General features: G+C 42.7%; 1 protein-coding gene across 6 annotated transcripts in view; it reads left to right on the forward strand.

Moving 5' to 3' along the window:
• STAU1 (staufen double-stranded RNA binding protein 1) overlaps positions 1-27,482 on the forward strand; it is a 53,969-nt gene that overhangs the window by 13,652 nt on the left and 12,835 nt on the right. For 4 of the 6 annotated variants that reach the window (XM_050918131.1, XM_050918125.1, XM_050918128.1 and 1 more), the window contains exons 3-7: positions 2,229-2,505; positions 4,279-4,403; positions 10,865-11,078; positions 22,686-22,824; positions 23,599-23,764. In XM_050918131.1, the coding sequence (XP_050774088.1) occupies positions 2,313-2,505; positions 4,279-4,403; positions 10,865-11,078; positions 22,686-22,824; positions 23,599-23,764 (837 nt within the window). In that variant the 5' untranslated portion in view covers positions 2,229-2,312. The remainder of the gene's footprint in view (positions 1-2,228; positions 2,506-4,278; positions 4,404-10,864; positions 11,079-22,685; positions 22,825-23,598; positions 23,765-27,482) is intronic. The other 2 variants (XM_050918129.1, XM_050918130.1) reach the window with 1 other exon arrangement.

Below are 27,482 nucleotides of genomic sequence, written 5' to 3' on the forward strand. Positions count from 1 at the left end.
TATACTGCAAGCTACACCCGTAGAGGATGTGGAGTACGTGCAGCGCTGGGAGAGCTCTCTCCCAGCACTGGTGCTGTGACCACACTCGCACTTCAAAGTGCTACTGCGGCAGCGCTTTAAAGTTTCAAGTGTAGCCATACCCTCAGAATTTAAACTGCTTTGAATATTTATAAAGTGCCATAAGGTCCCTGTTATGCTTGCTAGTATTTCCATTTTTAAAATAATGGAAATTGGAACCTTTTTATCGTTCACTGTGTGTATCTGTAAATATTAAAGAAATGTAACTGTGTACTACTACAAAACAAGGTGAAAATATGCAGGCAAGTAATTTGCATCAGACACAAGCAGTCTTGTAGAAAATCCTCAGACACACATGGGGAGTACATAAATCATAACAGGAAAGCTAACTATTAATCCCAGAAAGAAATTCCACACAAGCTTTTTAACAGTATGATAGTTTTCAAAGTTCCATTCTTAACAAATATGAAAACTATATTAAGTCATTCAGGTGAGACTGAATGTTCCCACTTCAGTAGAAAATAAACAAAAATCTTGATACTTGGATCTGAAAAGAGGAAATTTCCTTCTTGCCAGAGTAACCTTTACTAACATAAGGAAAGATGCATACTTAAGTAAGATGTTACTTCTCGTTGTCTAAACCTAATTCATTCATGATCAATTGTAGATAAGAAAAAATGACTACCTTTGTTGAGGCATGGAATCGGAATCAAGAGTATTTAAGAGAGACTTAATGGAAATGCAACAAAAAAGTTTAGGAATATGAAGAGGAGCATCCAGATCAGTGAGTTTAGTAGACCAAAAACCTCCAGTTGAGATCCATTTATCAAAAATGCCACCAAATAGAAGTATTGAAATATACAACTTTGTCTACTGGATTGGTAATGGAAATTAGTTTGCAAAATTATCACTTTGCCTTCTAGAAGTTTCTTTCCTCAATTGTTTTTTAAAAAAAAATAATCAGTGTTTGTATATTCATGAATACAAGTTCTCACTTACTGCTCTTCTTAGCCATGTAGTGTCTGTCCCACTTCCTCCTCAATGCAGGGAAAGGCTCTGGCAGCTCCCTGCTGCCAAAACCTTTCCCTGCTGCCTCCCCCCTACCAGAGTCTTTCACTGACACGTTTAGCTACATGCATGCTGCTGCATGAATGCAACTTGCTTTTCACTGTGACATGTAGCTACTCAGACAGTACATGCCACCTCCAGTGGTTTGCAGTATAGACATACCCTTTGAGTCATCCCCCTTTCCTTCCTACATTTGGAAGTCTCTTCACAGGCTCAGAATTTGAAGCCTGCGGAACATGTGGATAGTTGTATTGCTAGTAATAGCACCTTGGTGGATTCTGGGTGAGCAGTTTCACTTGTATTCTTCATCTTAAAGTTATAGAGACATAAACCTTTGCCAGCAAGTTAGGTTTTATAGAAATCTACAGCTGGGAAGTGTGTGTGTACAATACATTAGCACTGCTTTACCGCATTATATCCGAATTCGTGTTATATCGAGGTAGAGATGTATATGGTTGTGATGGCATGTACTTGCTTTGAGCAACTGTTCTTTTTAAAAGACCACATTATTGGTTATCTTTTTGAGAATAGACTAATTCCAAATACACCTCTACCCTGATATAATGTGACCCAATATAACTTGGTAAAGCAGCGCTCGGGGGGCGGGAGAGGGCTGCGCACTCTGGCGGATCAAAGCAAGTTTGATATAATGCAGGAAGATTTTTTTGGCTCCCAAGGACAGCATGTTATCTGGGTAGAAGTGTAGCAAGAAATCTGAAATGTAATATAATTTTGAAAGTTCTGTTTTGTATGCTAGCAACAACTCGGGTAACTGGATTTGCTTTGAAAGTGGATTCAACAATGATGTTAAAAAAGAGATGGGCGGTTAGGTAATTTTAAATGAGCAAGAATAAATGCAACTACAGTCCTTTTCTGTTTTGTAAACTAAACCAATGTGAAGCTTATGCACTTGGAAATATTTTGTTAAAATTGTTGGGATGCAGACGAGTTTTTGTGTACAAAATGGAAACAGTGGGGTGCTTGACGAATGTTTGGACTCCTTTTTAATAATAGAGAAATAAATCTAATAGATGCTTTCCAGTTATAAACTTCTTATACAAACTGATGTTACAATCATGTTTGTGAATTATTGGAACTTAAATATTTGGTATAATCTTTATTTTCTTCCTTACAACTTTTAGGTAGACCATTAGGCTCCATCACACTGAATTAACCTGCATTCAAAGCTGTCTACCTGCAGCAATTCGCTTTGGTTGCAAGTGAACATGTCTCAAGTTCAAATTCAGAATCCATCTGCTGCTCTCTCAGGGAGCCAAATATTGAATAAGAACCAATCTCTTTCGCAGCCTTTGAGTATTCCTTCTACCAGTAGTTCTCTGCCATCTGAAAATGCAGGTAGACCTCTTCAAAACTCTGCTTTACCTTCTGCATCTGTTACATCCACCAGTGCAGCTGCAGGTAAGCATGTTAATGAATGTCTGTACTTCTCAGCCTTGTTCTGTGGTCTGATACAGCAGGTTGCAGACATATAGGAACTGTTTTACAAACATTACATTTGCCACCTGAGTTGGCTTCCATGTTTTATCCCTGTTTTAAGATCATAGTTTTAAGTGAAATTGTTTTAAACAGATCAAAAAATAGCTTTCAAAAGTTTTGAGAAGGAATTAAAAATATCTAAAGTTATAATAACTAGATTTTGTTGAAGGAATTGACAGCAACATTTCAATCAGTGTTCTTTACAACAGTCTATTTCACTTGAAGCACATTTTAAACTGACAGCATGTCTTCAATTCACACATAACAGCAGGAGGATTGGTGTGTGAGCAAAGACCTGGACCTTAGACCATCCCTGACAGGTGTTTGTTTACTGGAGGTCTTTAAGAACAGGTTAATGAGAATTCTGCACTCCCCCTTGAAAGACTATTCCAGTGTTTAACTATCCTTATGTTTAGAAAGGTTTCTCCCCCCAAATATCTAACTTGTATCTCCCTTGCTGCAGATTAAGCCCATTACTTCTTGTCTCCTTTCAGTAGACATGGAAAACTAATGATCACCATCCTCTTTATACATGCCCGTAACATGTTTAAAGACTGTTCTCAGGTCCCCACCTTAGTCTTCCTTTCTCAAGACTAAGCATACCCAGTTTTTTAACTTTTTCTCATAAGTCAGGTTTTCTAAACCTTAGTCCACATTCTTCCTAAAATGTGGCACCCAGAATTGGACACAAACTTCTGGCTGAGGCCCCACCAGTGCTGAGTAGAGTGGGACAATTACTTCCTGTGTCTTACAAACACTTCTGTTAATACACCCCAGAATGTTAGCCTTTTTTGCAACTGCATTGTAGTATAAATCATTCAATTTGTGATCCCCTATAACTCCCTGATCCTTTTCAGTAGTGCGACTCCCTACCAGCTATTCCCCATTTTGTAATTGTACATTTGATTTTTTTTTCCTTCTTCATAAATGGAGTTCATTGCACTTGGATAATGAATAGCATAATGATCAGACTTTTTGAAAAAGGGGAGCTACTTAACAAGGGTTTTCCTGAAAAAGTGGGAACAGACCTGAAGTAGAAAGGGTGATATGGCTAGGGAACTAAATTAAATGCTAGAGAACTTATCCTGATTTTGTTTAAATGCATAGCATATGTAGGTTAAAATTAATATGGAGTTTGCATGGAGGAAAAATGAATGAATACAGACCAGAGTAACATAGGAAAATAGATTCCCAAGGGCAGAAACAGAAAAGCTTATAAATAAGAACTGATCTTTCAAACAAATGAACATGACGATGCACAGTTAGAGAACATCTAATGTATGTTGCGTAGGTCAGACTTGAGGCCTCAGCCTCCTAAACTTTAAACCACATTGACATGTACCTGGATAGATGTCTGAAAGCAAATTGCCATTTGATCCTTCCTCTTAGTTTCTGCCACAATTATGGCATTTGCTCTTGGATCTCGAATTTAAATACTTTCCATTCTACACACAGTGGTTAGAGATCTCCACATCCACAGCTTCACTGGTTTGAGACATGGTTAAAGGTCTCTATCTCAGAAAATAACTGACGGTAAAGTAGCGTCTTCCCCCTGAACCAGCATGGATTGCAAGCTATCAGTACTTCCATAAAGATACAGAAAATTAATTGTTGAATCTTTGGTAACTTTTTAAATTTTGGAATATCAGTCGTCTTAATTATGATCTAATAATTTGTGATTTTTGCCTTATTCAGCTCCTTCTAACATGGCAAACCCCAAAGAGAAAACCCCAATGTGTCTTGTGAATGAGTTAGCCCGTTTCAACAAGATTCAGCCTGAGTATAAGCTTTTGAGCGAGCAAGGTCCAGCTCACTCTAAGGTAAATATTGCTCATATCATGTATGCATTTATATTGACAAGTAACTTTGTGAGTTGAAAGGCAAAATGTCTAGCTCTTGTGCAAAATAATCTACAGTAATAGAGTTATGGGTAGTTTAATGGGACACTGAAAACAATTTAAAGCCTTAAGTGGTTTCCAGTTGCTGTCCAGCTTCTTTAGTACAGCCCGATTGAGTATGGATGAAGCATATTAAGGCTGAGCTGGGGATGTTATCCCAGGGGTTAAAACTTTTCCAATGCTAATTAATTGTTTTTAAAGCTGCTTGTGATTGTTGTTGCAGGAGATGCATAACATATTGTTTGAGACTTATCCTTAACTGTACACTACTTACTTTTTCCATTGTCTGCATTGTGGTCATGGCCTTAACATACAGTGTTTAATGGAGAACGTGTTAGCAATCAGTTTCTATTATAATACCCAACTTTGAATTGTTACAAATATGTTTTTGTGCTGAAATTTCCCATGCTCTCCCTGCTTGACAGTGATTTTATTTTGAAGTTTGAGCTAAATTCCATTCTGCAAAACACTACCTTCAGATGCAGTAAAGATGGCTGAAATGTATTGTCATCCCCCCCCCCCCCTTTGGAAAAGTAGTCCTTAATGAGAACTCAAGTACATTTGTTCAGTATGGGAATAGTACGTTAATAGGAAAATCACTTCTGGGAATATTCAGTTGGCTACTTAGAATTTTAGAAGTAAAAACAGTCCCTTGCACATAACTGCGCATTTTCATTGACCAGATTGTGCTACTTCTGCACGAACAGTTTAATCTCGAAGAATTGTCTGAACTGAATCTTTGCAAAGCTTTCCAGAAAATTAGAATTGGAAAGAATTATGGGGAGAGACCCATGGGGTCCCTAGAATTTTTGCTGCATTCTGCAAAGTGTCAATATTCATTTAAGGTAGTGCCTTTCCAATGCTTGCTTTCTACAGATCACTTCACCTTTATCACAGGTAATGCAGTGCATTAGAAGTGCTGTGACAGCTTTTAATAGTCTATTCTCAAGCATTAAACAGTCTGAAATAATGCCTAAAGGCACTTGATGTTCAGATTTGCGTTTTTGAGTGGCTCTCCCACATTTCATTTATTTGCAGCTACAGTAACTCCTCGCTTAACGTTGTAGTTATGTTCCTGAAAAATGCTACTTTAAGTGAAACGGTATTAAGCAAATCCAATTTCCCCATAAGAATGAATGTGAATGGGGGGTTAAGTTCCAGGGGATTTTTTTTGCCAGACAAGACCACACACACACTGTAAAAGTTTTAAACAAACAATGTAATGCTGTACACAGCAATTATCATTGTGAGGCTTAGTTGAGGTGGTGAAATAAGAGGGTGGGATATTTCCCATGGAATGCCTTACTACTAAATATCAGAGGGGTAGCCATGTTAGTCTGGATCTGTAAAAACAGCAAAGAATCCTGTGGCACCTTATAGACTAACAGACGTTTTGGAGCATGAGCTTTCGTGGGCGAATACCCACTTCATGGGATGCATGTAGTGGAAATTTCCAGGGGCAGGTATATATAAGCAAGCAAGCTAGAGATAACGAGGTTAGTTCAATCAGGGAGGATGAGGCCCTGTTCTAGCAGTTGAGGTGTGAAAACCAAGGGAGGAGAAACTGGTTTTGTAGTTGGCAAGCCATTCACAGTCTTTGTTTAATCCTGAGCTGATGGTGTCAAATTTGCAGATGAACTGAAGCTCAGCAGTTTCTCTTTGAAGTCTGGTCCTGAAGTTTTTTTGCTGCAGGATGGCCTCCTTAAGATCTGCTATTGTGTGGCCAGAGAGGTTGAAGTGTTCTCCTACAGGTTTTTGTATATTGCCATTCCTAATATCTGATTTGTCCATTTATTCTTGTCCAGTTTGGCCGATGTACATAGCAGAGGGGCACTGCTGGCATATGATGGCGTATATTACATTGGTGGACGTGCAGGTGAATGAACTGGTGATGGTGTGGCTGATCTGGTTAGGTCCTGTGATGGTGTCGCTGGTGTAGATATGTGGGCAGAGTTGGCATCAAGGTTTGTTGCATGGATTGGTTTCTGAGCTAGAGTTACTATGGTGCGGTGTTCAATCACTGGTGAGAATGTTTCAGGTTGGCAGGTTCTGTGGGCGAGGACTGGCCTGCCACCCAAGGCCTGTGAAAGTGTGGGATCATTGTCCAGGATGGGTTGTAGATCCCTGATGATGCGTTGGAGAGGTTTTAGCTGGGGACTGTATGTGATGGCCAGTGGAGTCCTGTTGGTTTCTTCCTTGGGTTTGTCTTGCAGTAGGAGGCTTCTGCGTACATGTCTGGCTCTGTTGATCTGTTTCCTTATTTCCTCGTGCGGGTATTGTAGTTTTAAAAATGCTTGGTGGAGATTTTGTAGGTGTTGGTCTCTGTCTGAGGGGTTAGAGCAGATGCGGTTGTACCTCAGGGCTTGGCTGTGGACAATGGATCGTGTGGTGTGCCCGGGATGGAAGCTGGAGGCATGAAGGTAGGCATAGCGGTTGGTATGTTTTCGGTATAGGGTGGTGTTAATGTGACCATCACTTATTTGCACCGTGGTGTCTAGGAAGTGGACCTCCCGTGTAGATTGGTCCAGGCTGAGGTTGATGGTGGGGTGGAAGCTGTTGAAATCATGGTGGAATTTTTCCAGAATCCCCTTCCCATGGGTCCAGATGATGATGTCATCAATGTAGCATAGGTAGAGAAGGGGCGTGAGTGGACGAGAGCTGAGGAAGCGTTGTTCCAGATCGGCCATAAAAATATTGGCATATTGTGGGGCCATGTGGGTGCCCATAGCGGTGCCACTGATCTGGAGATATATATTGTCATCAAATTTGAAATAGTTGTGTGTGAGGATAAAGGCACAGAACTCAGCAATCAGTTGTGCTATGGCATCATCAGGGATACTGTTCCTGACAGCTTGTATTCCATCTGTGTGGGGGATGTTTGTGTAGAGAGCCTCTACATCCATGGTGGCTAGGATGGTGTTTTCTGGAAGGTCTCTATGGAGAAGGATAAATGGACACAAATCAGATATTAGGAATGGCAATATACAAAAACCTGTAGGAGAACACTTCAACCTCCCTGGCCACACTATAGCAGATCTTAAGGTGACCATCCTGCAGCAAAAAAACTTCAGGACCAGACTTCAAAGAGAAACTGCTGAGCTTCAGTTCATCTGCAAATTTGACACCATCAGCTCAGGATTAAACAAAGACTGTGAATGGTTTGCCAACTACAAAACCAGTTTCTCCTCCCTTGGTTTTCAGATCTCAACTGCTAGAATAGGGCATTATCCTCCCTAATTGAACTAACCTCGTTATCTCTAGCTTGCTTGCTTATATATACCTGCCCCTGGAAATTTCCACTACATGCATCCCACAAAGTGGGTATTCACTCACGAAAGCTCATGCTTCAAAACGTCTGTTAGTCTATAAGGTGCCACAGGATTCTTTGCTGCTTTTACTACTAAATGATGAACAAGCATTCGGCTGAGCCCTCAAGGGTTAACCCATTGTTGTTAATGTAGCCTCACTCTCTACAAGGCAGCACAAATGGAGGGAGGTGTGACAGCATGGCACAGAGAAACAGACACACACACCATGTGTGTGAGAGAGAGACACGCACATTGCCCCTTTAAGTAGGCTGATCCCACTCTAAGTATACTGCCTTTTGTAAGTAGAGCAGCAAGTTGAGACAGCAGCTGCTGCCAGCAAGCTCCCTCCCTCCTGAGCCCTGTTGTGTCCCACCCCCACCCCCTGCTCTGTGGAGGGGGGTTACAGGAAAAGGGGTGGGGGACAACCTGACAAGCACCCCTCTTCCCCCCTCCCCGCCTTCTGCACAGCAAGCAGGAGACTTCCCCAGAGCAGCTCCAAGGTAGAGGGCAGGAGCAGCACACTGCAGTGTGGTGAGGGACAGCTGAACTGCCAAGCAATTGATAGCCTGCTGGGCAGCTGCCACACAGAGAACTTAAGGGAGTGGGGAGCTGATAGGGGGGCTGCTGGCCCATCCTGGTTCCAAGCCCCTGCCAGCTACCTCCAACGGGCTGCTCTTCCTGCAAGCAGTGGATAAAACAGGCAACTGCCAAACAAAATTATAAGGTAGCATTGCACAACTTTAAACAAGCATGTTCTCTAATTGATCAGAAACATTTTTAACCAGGAGTACCTTAAGTGAGGAGTTACTGTACCCTGTTGTAACTGACCTTGAAGTGCAATTTACTAGAACCCTGCTTTCTAGAAGGTTGAGAGCAAGAGTTTAGTAACTTTCACTTAACTGCAAATACACAATATAGTGAAATCTCATAGGGCATTAATCCACTTTTGAAATAAATTACTTTAGTATTAATGTCTTCAGTGCCTTATGGAATTAGTGGTGCTCGCATGGATCCTTTTGTGTACTTTCTGTGCCATAATATTCTAGCATAATTTTGGCAGGTTGTAGTAAATACTTTTGTTTCTTGTGTGCTGTTAGCATTCAAATGCCTACCTTAAAAGGTTGTAGAAAATATACAGGAGGCTTCTGATGTTGCAAAGGGAGTGTAAGGAAAAGTTAGAAAATTAAACTTTTTTTCCTTAGTAAAGCTCTGCATTGCGTGGATCCTGAGGCTAAGACCTACAGGGAAAATCTAGTGGAATGTTTTTATCTGTTTAAGGTGCTTCAGGCAAGAGGCCTATGCTGTAGTAGTGATTGTGAATGTCATATGCACACTAGAACAGTTGTTTTCAACTTGTGGTCCGTGGACCCCTAGGCGGCCTGCAAACTGTGTCTAAGATTTCCAAAGGGGTCTGCATCTCCATTTGAAACTTTTTAGGAATCTGCAAAAGAAAATAGGTTGAAAACCACTGCCCTAGGAGAATATGCTTAGGTGTGATTATTTTTAAAACATATTAAATTTGATTTTGTTCCAAGATAAAGACAGTTCCATTAATTTTTATCTAGTGTCTTAAGCCAAAGATTCCATGTGCAGAGCAGGAAAGAGTTACATTTTTTAAAAATGAGTATTTGGAAGAATAATCAAGGCATATACTCTTTGCACTGTTGTTGTGATCAAAATTAAACTTACTTAACCTACTGTGGATTTGTTTCTCTTGTGAAAATTAAGCTAATAGGTCTGTCCTTACGCCACTTCACTTACGGTGACGTATTACAAAGTTTCTGTAGTTGTTACACTTGTGTAAAATAACTTTTATCACCATACGGGTCTGAAAAACTATGCACCTATGACAGTGATTCCCCAAAACCTTTTCTATACTCCCCCCGGCCCCCCATTACCCATAATGGAACCTGTTCACCTGGGGCTGCAGCTGGGAGCTGAGGCTGGAGCCGGGACTGGGTGGTGCTCCTTCCCCCTCCTCTAGTCAGGGCCTGGCCTGGGCCCCACCGTGTGTCACCCCCCAAACATTCCTCCATGTTCCCCCTCGGGGGCATGCCCCACACTTTGGGAATCACTGACCTATGACAACAAAGAACTGTTATGCCTTAGTGCCTCACATATCTTTGTTGTGACCTCTGAAAAATGTAACCTAATTGAAAGTTTAAAGTAACAAGTGAATGACTTATACCAGAGGTTCCCAAAGTATTTTGTTACTGCATATCCCCTTCCAGATCTACCAGCTGCCCGTGTACCCCAAAGTTTCACTAATACTTTGTTCTTCCTAACACTACCTATCTTTAGCCATCTGTCCATATTTCAGTTACCTACAGATACAGTTACTGTGACACACATACAACCGAACCCACCCCCCACAACCCTGAGTAAGTTCTGAGCTCAGTTAGACTAGGCAGTTGCTGGGCAACTGAACCCACACTGTATAGTGATTGGGGGTGAGGGCTCTGTATGTCAGCAACTGTGTTCTTATTGGTATATCTTGAAGTCAACTAACTACCGTATTTTATATAACAATTTCCCACACAGAGTTGTAAAGTTTCGTTGGAATAGCTTATTATGAAAATTCAGTAAATAAAATCCACCCTTACACAGTTTTTCCTGCATTCCCCAGAGGTGTCTCGTGTACCCTGGGGGTACATGTACCACACTTTGGGGACCCCTGACTTATCCAATATAAAAATGTAATTCTGCATAAGCAGTCTGCATTTTGAGAAGATTTAGGAGAATCATGTTGACATTATAAACATTAAAATCACACAAATTTCTCGCAGTAACTTATGTGCACATCCTTCAATGCAAACTCCCCAAATGTCTTGCAGTGGGGAGCTGTTTGGTTAGTACTGTTATAATACTTTTTGTTAGTCCCTGCATTCAATAGCCCAGGAAACCAAAAGCGTAACTTCAGTTACTGTGTTGACAAGGCTTTATTTAAGTTGTACTTAGTAATAAAAAACCTTTCGGATTGTAGCAGAAGGCATATTAAACACATAAGAAATCCTAACAAATAATGTGAAATGGTGGTGTTGGCTATAATAAAGAACTTGCACTTCTTGTTTGTAGGTATTTACAGTGCAGCTGACTCTTGGGGACCAGCACTGGGAAGCTGAAGGAACTAGTATTAAAAAAGCTCAACATGCGGCAGCTGCCAAAGCTTTGGAAGGGACAAAATTTCCTAAACCTACAGCTCGCCCGTCTCGTAGTGAAGGAAAGAATCCAGGTATTTGCCAGGACAGGCTCTTTAAAAATGTGTATAGGATACCCACATCTGAACTTGGTATGTATAAGTTGCTTAAGATTGTGCTTGCTTGGTGATCTTGAAGTGACATTCTGTACAGTCAGTGGCAACTGTCAAAATACGTGAGATCTTCATCTTAATCTAAAGGTCACCTGTATGCAATGTGGAATTGTTCAAATGCCTCTGACCACGAGAGGCTATTCTGAAGTGTAATTTGTTCCCTACACCTAGATATGCATTGTAGTAAGTTTAAAGAAACTTCAGTTTCAAGTTTACTGTTTTGTGTATTGCCATCAAACTCTTCAGTTAGAGTATCCTTGTAAAGATTGACTTGCCCATGGATAGAATTTTTTTACTGTAATTGAATTATGGTGAGGGTAAGTAATAAGACTTTTTGCTTGGGCAGATAAACATCTGGTAATCCTGAAAGCCTGATTTTTGCAGCTACATAGTAGTTTTTCTTAGTTTTGTTTTCTACAACATTTTCTATCAGGTACATTTTGAAGGATTTTATGAGGACTTCCAAATATAATCAGAATACATGCATAAAATTTGTAGTACTGGATGTAAAATTATTGTAGTTGGCATTTCAGTTAAAAGGTTTCAAATTGCAAAGTCAGCATTTAATTGGGACCTGTGTGTTTGAAAATAAAAATGTTCTGATTTCACTAGGCTTCTGTAGTAAGAACTTTTTGTAATTGGTAAAATGAAGCTGAATAATCTTATCTTTTACTGCATGCTCTTGACTTAGCTTTATTTTCTATGTATTCTGTATCCAAGGCTTTCCAGTCAGATTAATATATTAGTGTAACATCTTGATGATTAATCAACAACATTAGTACAGATTTTAAAATCACAATACAAAAGATAAAAAATATTCAACCCTTCTTTTAAAACACTCTATAAAACAATTAGAGTCCTGTGTGGATACAGAATTTATATCTGTGGATATAAAGCGGATATCAGTGGAGCATCAGTGCTGTATCAGGAACTGCAGCGGCAACAGTAGCATGTCGAACCGTCCGTCACAGGAGCCAGCATCCAGCTGGTCATGCTGTCCCTGGTCATGCTGGTGTGCACAAGTGCCTTGCATGCTCCCAAACAAGAGACTCGCACCGCTGCATGGAAGGGACTCCTACCTGGGAACATGCGAGGCTCTTGCACACACCAGCATGACCAGGGACAGCTCCAATGAGCCTGCTGGCTGCCTCAGTGGGCAGGGCTTGAGATGGTACAGCCACGCTGCAGCTGCCCGGGCTGGGCGCTGACTCCTGCAAGCGATGGATCAACATGCTGCGGTTCCTGGTACAGCACTCTGCAGATATCCGCATCCATGGATATAAATTTTGTATCTGTGCTGGGCTCTACAAACTATAATGAAAGGATAAAACTCATGAATAAGTTGAGTCATTTAGCCCATAAAGAAGATGAATTTCACACAGCTCTTTCCTTGTATTTGTCACTGCCTATGCAAATAGGGCAACTGCTCATATAACCAACACATTATCACTACCTAATAAATATTCTTCCCTGAGTGTTTGTGTATTTCACTGTGGGTACACATGTGCCCGAAGCCAGAGAATTTTGAAAGCAATATCCATCCACTCATGCTTCCTGAGCCTTTGACTGAAGAGATAAAGGATGCAGTGGACCCTGCCTCTACAGTTCCTTCTGACCTCGTACAGTCCAGGTCAGAACCTCCAGTGTCCAAAGCTTTGGTTTAGCCTTAATCTGTGAATATGGATCTGTACATCGTTTTCAAAGTTAGAGTTTAAAGCTTTATCCGATAGTTTTAGCATTTTTTAGTAAGCCTCCCTGACATGGGGAACCCTCCCAACCCCCATGCCCTGTTTTGCATACTGGACTATGTGCAGGACTCCGGCTTCAAAATTTATGCTTCCTGCCCCCACTCCTTCTTGGTCAACGATGACCACCAACGCTGCTTGTACTGCCTCAGGGAAACCCTCATCGCAGCAAGGTGTAGTATCTGCCATTCATTTCCCAGTTGTACCCAGGAAGGGCATCAATTTTGTGTTAAGAAGCACCTCATGGAGAGGTCCCTAAGACCGCAATTGGACCCAGACCAGCAAACCCACCAGACATAGTTCCAGTTGAGCAAAGAACATGCCTTTTGCCACAAAGTCTAGCTCAGGAGCCAAGGAGTCTACCCCTACAGATCCGTCCTCAGGGTCTGATCAGGAGAGCAGGGAGCATTCTTATAAGCATGAGAGCAAATCCTAATTGGATTTGGAGGCGAAGTAGGATTCTGCCTAAACCGATGAAAGTATCTAAGATCAGTCCAAGAGAAGTTAGGATGTCCTAAGTCTCAGGGGCATGACCAGAAAGCCCACAAGTCCAAGGCTCCATTGGCACCAGATTATGATTTGGCAGCAGTGGTGCCTTCAATATCGCCCAGCACAAACCTGGGGTGTGCTGGCACTGATGAAGAGTGATCACTGAGACCTTTGGCTAGCCATGGTGCCAACTTTGTCTTCCATGGCTGTGGCACAAACTGTCCTTACTGCAGCTCTGTTCTAATGATCGAATGGGAGATTTGATCATTAGAAACATAGATAGCTGGGTTTGTGATGACTGGGAGAACTGTATGGTGACTCACCTGCTTGGTGCGAAGGTTGTGGATCTCTCGAGGCATCTAGACAGACTTATGTGTAGTGCTGGGGAGGAGCCAGTGGTCGTGGTACATGTAGGTACCAGTGATGTAGGGAAGGGTAGGAGAGATGTCCTGGAAGCCAAATTTAGGCTGCTAGGGAAGAGACTGAAATCCAGGACCTCTATGGTGGCATTCTCCGAAATGCTCCCAGTTCCACGCGCAGGGCCAGGTAGGCAGGCAGAGCTTCAGAGTCTCAATGCGTGGATGAGACGATGGTGTAGAGAGGAGGGGTTTACGTTCATTAGGAACTGGGGAAACTTTTGGGATGGGAGGAGCCTATATAGGAGAACTGGGCTCCACCTAAACCAAAGTGGAACCAGACTGCTGGCACTAAACATTAAAAAGGTTGTAGAGCAGTTTTTAAACTAGGAGATGGGGGAAAGCCGACTGGTGCAGAGAAGCATGTGGATCGGACACAGACTTCTCTTAGGGGAGAGTCTGATGATAGGGAATCTCCAGGTTATAGTCAGGAACAGAGGACGGAAGAGGATAGTGTAAGGGTCGGATCAGATGATAAACAGTCACATAAAAAAGAATCTGGCACATCAGAAAAGTGCAGACAAATAAACAGGGACAAGTTTTTAAAGTGCTTGTACACAAATGCTAGAAGTTGAAATAATAAGATAGGTGAACTAGAGTGCCTTGTGATAAAGGAAAATATGGATATAATAGGCATCACAGAAAGCTGGTGGACTGAGAGCAATCAATGGGACACAATCATTCCGGGGTACAAAATATATCGGAAGGACAGAACAGGTCGTGCGGCGGGAGGGGAAGTGGCACTATATGTGAAAGAAAATGTAGATCCAAATGAAGTAAAAATCTTAAGCGAATCCACATGTTCCATAGAATTGCTATGGATAGAAATTTCACGCTCTAATAAAAATAGAACATTAGAGATCTATTATCGACCACCTGACCAGGACAGTAATAGTGATGATGAAATGCTAAGGGAAATCAGAGAGGCTATCAAAATTAAGAACCCAATAATAGTGGGGGTTTTCAATTATCCCCATATTGACTGGGAACATTTCACTTCAGGATGAAATGCAGAGATAAAATTTCTCGGTACTTTAAATGACTGCATCATGGAGCAGCTGGTACAGGAACCCACAAGGGGAGAGGCAACTCTAGATTTAATCCTGAGTGGAGCGCAGGAGCTGGTCGAAGAGGTAACTATAGCAGGACCGCTTGGAAATAGTGACCATAATACAATAGCATTCAAAATCCCTGTGGGGGGAAGAACACCTCAACAGCCCAACACTGTGGCATTTAATTTCAAAAGAGGGAACTATACAAAAATGAAGGGGTTAGTTAAACAAAAGTTAAAAGGTACAGTGACTAAAGTGAAATCCCTGCAAGTTACATGGGCCCTTTTTAAAGACACCATAATAGAGGCCCAACTTCAATGTATACCCCAAATTAAGAAACACAGTAAAAGAACTAAAAAAGAGCCACCGTGGCTTAACAACCATGTAAAAGAAGCGATGAGAGACAAAGACTTCCTTTAAAAAGTGCAAGTCAAAGCCTAGTGAGGCAAATAGAAAGGAGCACAAACACTGCCAGCTTAAGTGCAAGAGTGTAATAAGAAAAGCCAAAGAGGAGTTTGAAGAACAGCTAGCCAAAAACTCCAAAGGTAATAACAAAATGTTTAAGTACATCAGAAGCAGGCAGCCTGCTAAACAACCAGTGGGGCCCCATGACGATCGAGATACAAAAGGAGCGCTTAAAGACGATGAAGTCATTGCAGAGAAACCAAAGGGATTCTTTGCTTCAGTCTTCACAGCTGAGGATATTAGGGAGAGTCCCAAACCTGAGCCGGCTTTTGTAGGTGACAAATCTGAGGAACTGTCACAGATTGAAGTGTCACTAGGGGAGGTTTTGGAATTAATTGATAAACTCAACATTAACAAGTCACCGGGACCAGATGGCATTCACCCAAGAGTTCTGAAAGAACTCAAATGTGAAGTTGCGGAACTATTAACCAAGGTTTGTAACCTGTCCTTTAAATCGGCTTCGGTACCCAATGACTGGAAGTTAGCTAATGTAACGCCAATATTTACAAAGGGCTCTAGAGGTGATCCTGTCAATTACAGACCGGTAAGTCTAACATTGGTACCGGGCAAATTAGTCGAAACAATAGTTAAGAATAAAATTGTCAGACACGTACAAAAACATAAACTGTTGAGCAATAGTCAACATGGTTTCTGTAAAAGGAAATCGTGTCTTACTGATCTATTAGAGTTCTTTGAAGGGGTCCACAAACGTGGACAAGGGGAATCTAGTGGACATAGTGTACTTAGATTTCCAGAAAGCCTTTGACAAGGTCCCTCACCAAAGGCTCTTATGTAAATTAAGCAGTCATGAGATAAAAGGGAAGGTCCTTTCATGGATTGAGAACTGGTTAAAAGACGGGGAACAAAGGGTAGGAATTAATGGTAAATTCTCAGAATGGAGAGGGGTAACTAGTGGTGTTCCCCAAGGGTCAGTCCTAGGACCAGTTCTATTCAATTTTATTCATAAATGATCTGGAGAAAGGGGTAAACAGTGAGGTGGCAAAGTTTGCAGATGATACTAAACTACTCAAGATAGTTAAGACCAAAGCAGATTGTGAAGAACTTCAAAAAGATCTCACAAAACTAAGTGATTAGGCAACAAAATGGCAAATGAAATTTCATGTGGATAAATGTAAAGTAATGCACATTGGAAAAAATAACCCCAACTATACATACAATATAATGGGGGCTAATTTAGCTACAACGAGTCAGGAAAAAGATCTTGGCGTCATCGTGGATAGTTCTCTGAAGATGTCCACGCAGTGCGCAGAGGCGGTCAAAAAAGCAAACAGGATGTTAGGAATCATTAAAAAGGGGATAGAGAATAAGACTGAGAATATATTATTGCCCTTATATAAATCCATGGTACGCCCACATCTCGAATACTGTGTATAGATGTGGTCTCCTCACCTCAAAAAAGAGATTCTAGCACTAGAAAAGGACAACTGAAATGATTAGGGGTCTGAAGAGGGTCCCATACGAGGAAAGATTAAAGAGGCTAGGCCTCTTCAGCTTGGAAAAGAGGAGACGGGGGCGGGGGGGGGGGAATATGATAGTTATATAAAATCATGAGTGATGTGGAGAAAGTGGATAAGGAAAAGTTATTTACTTATTCCCATACTACAAGAACTAGGGGTCACCAAATGAAATTAATAGGTAGCAGGTTTAAAACAAATAAAAGGAAGTTCTTTTTCACACAGCGCACAGTCAACTTGTGGAACTCCTTACCTGAGGAGGTTGTGAAGGCTGGGACTATAACAATGTTTAAAAGGGAACTGGATAAATTTATGGGCTTAGCCACCATGAATGGCTATTAGCCAGGAAGGGTAAAGAATGGTGTCCCTAGCCTCTGTTCATCAGAGGATGGAGATGGATGGCAGGAGAGAGATCACTTGATCATTGCCTGGTAGCTTCACTCCCTCTGGGGCACCTGGCATTGGCCACTGTCGGTAGACAGATACTGGGCTGGATGGACATTTGGTCTGACCTGGTACGGCCGTTCTTATGTTCTAACTCCAGGAAAAGCCAAGTCCTGTGCTTCTCCTGAAGGGTCTTTGCTCTCCCAGATCTGATGTCTCCTGCTCCATCAAGTTCCTCTTTCTCAAGAAAGATCCAGTCATGAGCCAATTTTTGGGAGGAGTCTGTCTCCCATTCCATGTTTGGGTTATGACTTCCCTCCACCAGCACCATGGATACTGCCATTGGATCTGGAATTGGCTTTCTCTTCCTTGGGAGATTCTGAACTGCATGATGAAGTGCTATTTCATCCTCCAAGATGTCTTCCCAGACAGGAGGCCTGGACCAGCTTGGGATCAGCCTGCACTTCATCACCTGCCTTTGAGCCACTGTTAGCCTATGCCATGGGGACCTCCACAACCCTCATTCAGTCTATCCTATTAGCCGTAGTGACGGCAGCAGAGTTGGTCCCTTCTGTTAAGGAATCGTCTCATCCCTCCCCTCTAAGAGGGCAACCGGAGTTGCCTCCAGATCCAATTGAAGAGGAGTAGTACATGCCTGATTCAGCAGTTCTTCCGGAATCAATAAGCTTGTATCTTTGTCCTCAGATGAGGCTGTGGCTCTGTCTTCATCCTTTCTCTCCCCTCCTCCCCCATGAGCATAAGCTGTTCCAAGAACTCCTCAAAAATGCAGGGTTGCTGCGTATTCTTCTTGAGGAAGTTCAGGATCCTCAGCATAAACTTCTGGATATCCTGCAGTCTTCAGATTCCAGTTGAATAGCTCTACCTGTTAATGAAGCCATCCTAGAGCCAGCTAGAGCAGTCTTGCCCTTGTGCGCCTACTCCTAAGAGGGCAGAGAACTGTTACTATGTCCCAGCCAAAGGGGCAGAATTTGTGTTCTCATCCTGCCTCAAACTATTCAGTGGTCCAGGTCACCACAAAGATCTAGAGAGCAACTCCCTTGAACTACCCCAACTGATAGGAAGGGTAAGCATCTCAACTTTTTGGGAGGGGGAAGGTCTTTTCATCTTCTAGGTTTCTGTTCAGGATAGCCCGCTACTACGCACGATTTCCTGAATTGGTTAAAAATTGCCAACTTTGCTGATAAGCTACTGCAGCAGGACAGAACTCATTTCCAGGCTCTTGCAAAAGAAGACAAAATGGTTGACAGGACTGCTCCTCAATTAGCAATAGATGCAGCTGATGCATGTTCAAGGACAATGGCTACTGCCATTTTAATATACAGGGAATTGTAGCTTCATGCTTTGAGGTTTCCCAGGGAGGTTTAGAACACCATTGGGGACCTTCCCTATGGTGAGACTCATGTATTTGAGCAGAAGATAGATGAGAAGGATTCTAGGGCCACCCTCTGCTCCCTGGGAATATATACTCCTGTCCCAAAATGAAAATTTTGTAGGCAGTCATACAAGTCTAGACTGATGGCTCAACAACTCTGCCACCAGTTACCTTTTGAGCCATCCCATAAGAGGCAGTGGGTTCAAAAGCCGTACTTCCCCACACCTTCCTCAGCAGGTTCTTCCTCCCAGTTATATGTCTTTGAGTGTTGTTTGTGATGGGCGCTCAAGAGCTGCAAACCATTAAATCCAACACCTGTTAATCCCCACGTACTCTTTGGGGGTTGTCTCTTTTTCCACACCTGGAGTGCAATAATGAACAAATGGGTGCTGTATGATATTGTCATTGTCAATGTATTGACATTGTCAATTCTGGCTGTATGATAGTTTGTGTCTACCCTGTGCACCCCATTCCCTACCTCTTTTCAGAAGCCTCTGTCATGAGAAGATTCTCAAACAAGAAGTAGAATTCATCTTAGAGTGAAGAGTGACAGAGCAGGTTCCTCTTCAGTACCACGTTTTTACTGGACATACTTCCTTGTACCCAAAAAGAAGAGTGATCGGAGACCCATTCTCGATCTTCGCCATCTCAACAGTTTTATTTGCAGACTCAAGAATCGCATGGTCACATTGACATCTATAATCCCATCCCTGGAAAAGAGAATGTGGCTTTCAGCTCTTGATATGAAGGATGCCTGTTTTCACATAGACATCTACCCTGCTCAAACGTTTTCTCAGATTCATGGTGGGCTGCAACCACTTTCTATATGAAGTACTCCCTTTTGGCATTGCTTCTGCCCCCAGGGTCTTTATCAAGGTATTCTCTATAGTGGCAGCCTATATCAGACACACAGCCTATATGCCAAGAAGCCTGTGCATTGACTTTGGCAATGCTTCAACCCCTCTCCTTATTGGGACTCAGTGTAAACTTTGAAAAGTCCATCACCCCAGTGCAAACTTTAGGCTTTATCAGTGCATCCTTAAACTTGATTGTGGCAAGGGCTTACCTGCCGATGGACAGGTTTCAGATTACAAATGATCTGAGAGACCAGGTCATAAGCGATCCTTTGAGCACTTGTCATGATTTCTCATTCCTTGGTCACATGACTTGATGTGCTTAGATCATGCTGTTTGCCACACTCTACCTTCATTACCTGCAGGCTTCTAACCGTGTACTCATCAAACCACCAATCATAGTTCCATAGTGACTGTTCCCACCAAAATATCATCCCGACTGTGGTGGAAGAATCCCCTTCAGGTATGTGTGGGTATTTCCTTTCTTGTCTCTCCTTTAGACAAGGACAATCCTTACAAGTGCCTCCCTGTTGAGTTGAGGAGCTTACATGGACAACCATATAGGACAGAGCACTTAGGCATTGCGAGCATCCAGGATGCACATCAATGTTCTGGAATTGTGAGCAGTTTGAAAGACTTGTGAAGCCTTTCTCCCATTCGTTCAAGGTCACCGTACCTTCAGTGTAGGACAACATCATGACTATCTTGCATCAACAAATGCGGGGAGCAAAATCCTGTCCAGCAGCGAGCAGAACTTGTTAGTTTGTGGAACTGATGCATCAGCAGTCAGATCACCCTGTGGGCAGTCTACCCGCTGGGAAATCAGAATGTGCTAGAGGACTCTTTCAGCAGACATTTTGCTGTTGGTCACAAATTGGTGCCACACAACTGTGGGTTGAACCATATTTTTGCTCTCTACAAGACCCCCACTAGGGGCCTGTCCACCTACCAAATGAACAGGAAGAACGAAATATACTGCTCCAGAAGCTTAGGTTGCCGCTCACAGGGCGACACTCCACTTCTTCTGAGATCAGACCATCTGAACTATGCCTTCCCTCCACTACCACTCCTACCTCTGGTCTTCAGGAGATTTGGTAGGACAGGGCATGAGTTATCATCATTGCCCCCAACTGGCCCAGATGGTTTTGGTTTACGAGCCTCCTGTGCATTTCATCTTGGGCACTGATTATTATGACATTTTCCAATCTCCTGACCCAAGGAAACAGCAAGAGCAAGCATCCCAACCCGTCCGCTTCACCTCGGTGTAGTTTTTGGATGGGCATCATCCATAGAATGATCATGTTGTGGAGAAGTACAGAGCATCTTTCTAGTAGTAGAAAGGAGTTCACTAGAAAATGTCATCTAGCCAAGTGGAGGTGTTTTTCTGTGTGGGCACACTGACAATGTCTGCCCTCAGAAGCAGCGGCTGTTCCTCCTATCTTTGATTATATTCTTTCCTTAAAGACACCAGATTTGTCTTAACTCCTTATGGGTCCACTTGGCAGCAGTTAGTGCATACTATCCACCTTCACGTGTTACTCGATCATCATGCATCCACTGACTAGCAAACCCTGGAAAGGCATAATTAGAACCTGTGTGTGTGTTTAAAAAAAAAAAAAAAGCCTACTTAATCAGATTTAAAACTTGTTCTTTCATTACTCAAACCATTAGTTTCTTGTTTCCATGTCTCTTCTATCCATGAAGGTTGCATTCCTGGTAGCCATCACCTGACCCAAGAGGGTTGGTGAACTTGGAGCACTGATGGTGGAGCTCCTTATGCTATATTCCATAGGGACAAAGTTTCATTACCCTTATGTCCTAAATTAATCCCCAGAATAGTTTCAGAGTTTCACCTGAGCCAGTCAATTCACTTACTTGTATTCTTTCCAAAACTTCATGCATCCTTAGAGGAAAGAAGGCTCCATTCCCTTTGCATTTGGTGAGCCTTGGCCTGCAAGGGACAAAAACAATCAGTCTCCCAGACTGTTTGTCGCCATAGTGGAAAACGTTCAGGGTCAGGCTATAGCCTCTCAAAGAATCTGTCAATGGATCTCAGATTGTATTTTGCTCTGTCAGTTGTCTAATTTCTCCCTCCCTCCCTCCATGAGGTAAGGGCTCATTGCACAAGAGTGCAAGTGACATCTATGGCATCACTTCAGGAAGTGCCTCTACTTGATACTTGCAAAGCAGTTACATGGAGTTCTAGCCACACATTTCTGAGACGTTGTGCTTTGGTTCAGGACTCCTCTAATGCATCCTTAGGAGTAGTGCTCCTTTGGCTCCGCCATCTGCATCTTTAACTGTCCTCTTGCATGTCAATCGCCCACAGTGGAATACATGTAGGGACCAGCACTTGAAGAGAAATTACCTTGTAGTAATTGGATGTGTGGTCCCTGTTTGTATTCTGCTACCTCCTCCCACCTCTGCTTTGGATCATCTTTTCGTTTGCAATGGAGAATGAATTGGAGAGAGGATAACTGTCTTGACCTTGTATCTCCTTGGTTGGAGGCATAAGGTGAACAAGAGCACATGTGCGGATGAAGGGATGCTGCTTTCAAAATTCTCTGGCTCCAGACATATGGAGTGCATACATTTGCACAGTGGAATAGAGATAGAGACCACGCATCTGGAAAAACCTGCTGTTAGTATAAGGGAATTATCTTTGTCTTCTAGTTTTTGCCCAAACGCTTTGTTTCACTGGGTCCAAAATTAGAGAGCCATTTATTTCTTAAATGGCAATAAACATTGCAAGATAATGTAGCAAATCTTCAACCTGGCCGGACCCACCTGGAAGCAAACAGTTGTGCCTCTTAATGCCATTATACGTCCCTTCCAGATAAACCAACTGCATTGTTTGGAAATGGAGAACTGTAAAGGCCCTCCTTAGCTTATTCATAATCTCCAAATATCTCTTTCCAGTCAAATGCCAAAGGTAAAATTATACAGCTGTTTGTTAATATAAAAAGGTACCTCATGGGGAAAGAAACCAGCTTTTTTTGTGTGGTTTCCCATACTGTTTGGGAAAAATAAAGGAAGTATTCTCACAGTTTATCAGAACCTAGAAAGCTCAATTGATTGTAACAAGACTCGCCAGTCCAATAGCAGTACTAGATTGCTCTGGAATCCATTTTTTATATATATGGTAAACTTTTTGTACATGCTTTCACTCATATTCATATTCACAAATTCACTACTGATTATTTTGATGTGTGCACCAAGAATCTAGTGCCAGCCTGTCCTGGTTTGAGAGTTTGCCTGATTTTACTCTGCCTTGACACTTGGACAGCTATATTCTATATTTCTATTTATCTAGATAGTGTAACCCCCACAGTGGAGCTAAATGCTCTTTGCATGAAGCTGGGAAAGAAACCTATGTACAAACCTATTGACCCTTACACAGGGATGAGATCTACTTACAACTATAATATGAGAGGTGGTGCTTATCCTCCACGGTATGTACTACAGTTTTTCAGTTTTGTAATCAATCCCATACTCTTGAGTTCCTTTCTTTAATGTGCATGCATTGCTGCTGAGACTTTTTTTAAATATCTCTGAAAATAAAACGTGCCTTAAAAGGACACTCAACTTTAGCCAGTATGTTATTCAGGAACTCTCCTGCCCCAAGTACCTCTGCAAGTTTGTTTTTTCTATCATATTTTCTTTAAATTTTTCTCTTTACTGTGTGGAAAAAATCCAGAGGGACGGGGGAGGAGCTAAACAGTGAAATTGTGCAGTTGAGAACATATTCATTGTTTCACTAAATAAACTGAAAAAATTTCCTCTAAGTTATAATGTTAGGTCTGAGGAAAAATAGGGAAAACATTTTTAGACATGTTTTATTCTGAAGTTGGCTGTGTGCCTTTAAGTATTGACTTTGGTCTAAAATACTTGAGTATAAAAATCCATTGTTCCTTGCTTAGTAATTTGTCAAATCTATAAAAACTTAATTTACTATGCTATCATTCTGTGCTTAAACACATTTCTAATACTTTTGAACTTTTCCTTGTCTTACAGTTTAGATTTTGTAAGTTTTACAATGTAATAAATCCTACATTGAAGTCATTCAGAGCTAACAGTTAATATATTCAAATTGGCTCTCTACTATAGGAGTTTATTGTTGAGCTTCAGTTTCTGAGACTCATTAATATATGATGTTTAACCCTAAATCTTGACTTTGTAGCTTACCAGCAATTTTTAATCAGGCAAACTTGCCTTTCTAATTTTAGGTACTTTTATCCATTTCCTGTTGGACCCTTACTTTATCAAGTTGAGCTCTCTATTGGAGGACAGCAGTTTCATGGGAAAGGAAGAACAAGACAGGCTGCTAAGCATGATGCAGCTGCTAAAGCACTGAAAATTCTGCAAAATGAGCCCCTGCCTGAGAAACCAGAGGTAGGAATTAACCTGAAAATGTCTGAAGTTAATTGTGGTACCTTAGAAGTTGAAATGCAGTTTTAAATATTCTTTGCTAGTTTAAAAAGCAACTGCACTTCTTGGAAGACTTAATTTTAATGGCTTAATGCTTGTATCTAATGGAACCACTTATAGGACAAATAGAACTACATCTACACAATCAGAGTTTCCCTGTATGAGGTCATATTCATTGCTTTGTGCTGTCAAAATTCCTGTAGCATTGTCACCAGTAGATTGATCCCTGATGGGAGATAGGCAGCAGGAACAGATAAACTGCTAATATTTAACTGACAGTGTGCTTGGTGCTGTACAAACCTATGGCGAGAGAGCTCTCTCACATGCGACTTGCAGCTTAGTTCAGATGCCTCTAGTACATAGTGTCAGTATGAGTTTAACATGATGTAGGAGTTTTGCCAGGAGTGTGGATATACACTGTAGAATTTTGAAAAGGTTTAGAGCCAGGGGTTGGCAACCTATGGCACGCGTGCCAATTTTTAATGGCACGCTGGAGCCTGCCGGGACTCCAGCATGCCACTAAAAATCCTGCCCAGCCTGGTGCGCTCTCCTTGCCCTCCACTTCCCCTGCAGGGGCAGGGAGCAGAAGCATAGTCGTGCGCACGGGGTAGGCAAATGGCCACACTCTCCCAGCACGGTAAGCCACGGGGTCCGCACTCCCAGGCCCAAGCGCCAGGCCGCGTGCAGCAAGCTGCCGGCCCCTCCTCCACCTTCTCCCCTCCCCTGGAGCCATGCCGCCATGGGCAGAGCTCTGGGGGTTGGGGCTGCATGCTCCCGAGGGCAGCGTTGAGCTCCGCGGACAGGCAGACACACTCCCTGTTCAACCGGAGGGGCAGGGCTGTGTGCTCCCGCAGAGCAGCGTATCTAGCTCTGTGTGGAACCTCATGGTAAGGGGCCCAGGGCTGGGGGGGTTGGATAAGGGGTGGGGGCAGTTAGGGGACAGAGCAGGGTGGGTTGGATGGGGGGGGTGAAATCCTGGGGGGCGGGGGTGGCTAGGGGTGGGGGGGGAGGGTTGGATGGGGCATGGGAGTTCCGGGGTTTGTGAGGGGGCAGGGGGTGGATAGGAGTCAGGGGACCGGGAGCAAGGAGGTCCTGGGGGGGGCAGTTAGGATGGGGGGTCTCTGAAAGGGGTGGTGTATGAGTTGGGAGTTCTGGGTCCTTTCAGGAGGCCGGGGTGTGGAAAGGGGTTTGGGCAGGCAGGGCATCGGGGTGGTTGGATGAGTTGGGAGTTCTGGGTGTCCTGTCTGGGGGCAGGGAGTGGTTGGATAGGCATGGGAGTCCCAGGTGTCTGGCTGGGGCAGGGGTGTGGATAAGGGTCGGGGCAGTCAGGGGACAGGTAGGAGGTAGAGTCCAGTCTGGGGACAAGGAACAGGGAGGCTTAGAGAGGGGCTGGGGTCCCAGGAGGGGGGGTAGTGAGGGGACAAGGAGCAGCGGAGTTGAGAGTTTTTTTTAGGGGGGCAGTCACCCAGCACTCTCCCTTGAGCCCTGACCCCTGCCCCCCCATGTCCTCTGCCCTGATCCCACACATCCCCTAGGCCCCTGCCCTGAGCCCTGTACCTCCCTCATACATACCCAGCCCTGTGCTTGACTCCTTCATTCCCCCGCCCCCCCCCCGCAACCCTAGCCCTGACTCTGGCACCCCCACCCATACCCAGCACCCCCTCTGCCCTGACACCTACACCCCCCACATGCCCAGTCTCCAGCCCTCTGGGTCCTGGTCGCCAGCCCCGCACAGCCCGCTGCTGGTCTGGGGTTCTGGCTGACGGACCCTTGCCAGCCGGGGTCCCAGCCGCAGGCCACGCTCAGCCCGCTGCCGGCCTAGGTGAACAGAACCCCAGACCAGCAGCGGGCTGAGCGGGCCGGCAGCGTAAGATCAACATTTTAATTTCATTTTAAATGAAGCTTCTTAAACATTTTGAAAACTCTGTTTATTTTACAGTACAACACTAGTTTAGTTATATAATATATAGACTTATAGAGAGAGACATTCTGAAAAACGTTAAAATGTATTACTCGCACGCGAAACCTTAAATTAGAGTGAATAAATGAAGATTTGGCACACCACTTCTGAAAGGTTGCTGACCCCTGGTTTAGAAGAAAGGGAGGCTGTTGGGAGATTAAGGAATTGGATGGAAGATGTATGGAAGAGGTGTGGGTGTGTTGCTGTGGGGCGCATTGCTAGGTATGCCTTGGGGAAATGTTTATGCTTAAACTTGTATATTAAGTACCCAGAGCAACAGTGTATGCGTAATATATATTTTAAAAAAGAACAGATATGTGCAGGGCTTCAAAGGTGAGGAAGAAATGCTTTAACTTGGTTTGGAGGGAGAATCCAGTGTGGTTTGAACTGAGTGACATGACTGAGATAAGAGAGATTTAAGCTATGTTTTCTGTATGGACTGGAAGCAAGAATCTAGGGGCCGGAATGAATTAGCTTGTAGTATACAAGGCCACAGATGACAACGCATTGGTTTGGTTTTTAGTACTAGACTTAGAGAAATACCAATTTACCTGCGTATGTCTGCCTTAATAGATAGCAAATACTAAGGCAGAATTGTTTCTGTACATTTTTCATTAATTTTGTTTTTCACTATATTCATGAAGTGTAAACTGTTCTTTACGTTCTTCTTATGTATTCAATCATTTGAACACTTCTAAACTACAAACAATAACATAGTTACCAATTAAATAAGTTACGGGATATTTCTTTGCTTGTCCTCTGTTGGCAGTTCAAAATAGGAGAAAAGTTAGTCCAATAAATAAAAATCTGGTCCTCTTAACAAGGAAAAGTTTGTAAAGTTTCAAAATTATGAGCAGGGAATGCTTCAATGCATCTGAAACTAGAGGTTAAAACTATTATGCTAATTTATATTTTGAAACTAAAAGGTGAAGTCACTGAAACAGCATCAATAGAGGTGGCACTGGTGAACTAATTATTACACTTAAGGGGTTTGAAGTGGAACACATTGCACTATTTTAGGGGCATGGGTTAAGACCTGAAATGGTCATTCTATGTCCTTTCCTTTCGGTTCTATCACACCATGGTAGACTCAAAATGAATGAATCTGAAATCAGAAAAGTGTTAAACCTGATGTAAAATCCTTTTGAGTACTGCTGTCAATCTGAAATGTCAAATGTCTTAACTACATCTTCTCCTGGGGTGCACTCCAAGAGATGAACCTTCTAGCACTAGTACTGATACTGCCTAAACAGCTGTCAGATGCTATGGCACACAGTACATTTCTCAGTTCTCTACCAGTTGTGCCATTGTGTGGACCAGGCTTTGCGAACATAGAGTCCATACCTGCATGCCTGTATGTAGTTTGAACTTGGAAGACTGGAAGCCAGTATGATGTACATAGTACTGAGAGAACCAAAAATATTGGATGTTTTTATTATGAAAAGCATGTTGAGATTTACACATCCCTCTGGAGTGTTTGTAACTCAAACACTAAGTATTAGTGAATGAGAGAGAGAAAGTAAAACTGACTGAAAACAAATGAAAATGGTAAGTATTTTAGTGTTTACTCATATTTCACTTGGGATAGCAGGTAGGACCATAAATGGTGAGGAGTAAACTAGATTTCTAAATGCTTAATGTCTTAATCTAAGATGGTAGTAACTCAAGTAAGGAAACTGTTTTTTAATTAGAGCTATTTTTAACCTGACAAGGCCTCTTCAG

Source organism: Gopherus flavomarginatus, chromosome 11 (genome assembly GCF_025201925.1).
Source record: "Gopherus flavomarginatus isolate rGopFla2 chromosome 11, rGopFla2.mat.asm, whole genome shotgun sequence".
NCBI classification, from domain to species: Eukaryota; Metazoa; Chordata; order Testudines; family Testudinidae; genus Gopherus; species Gopherus flavomarginatus.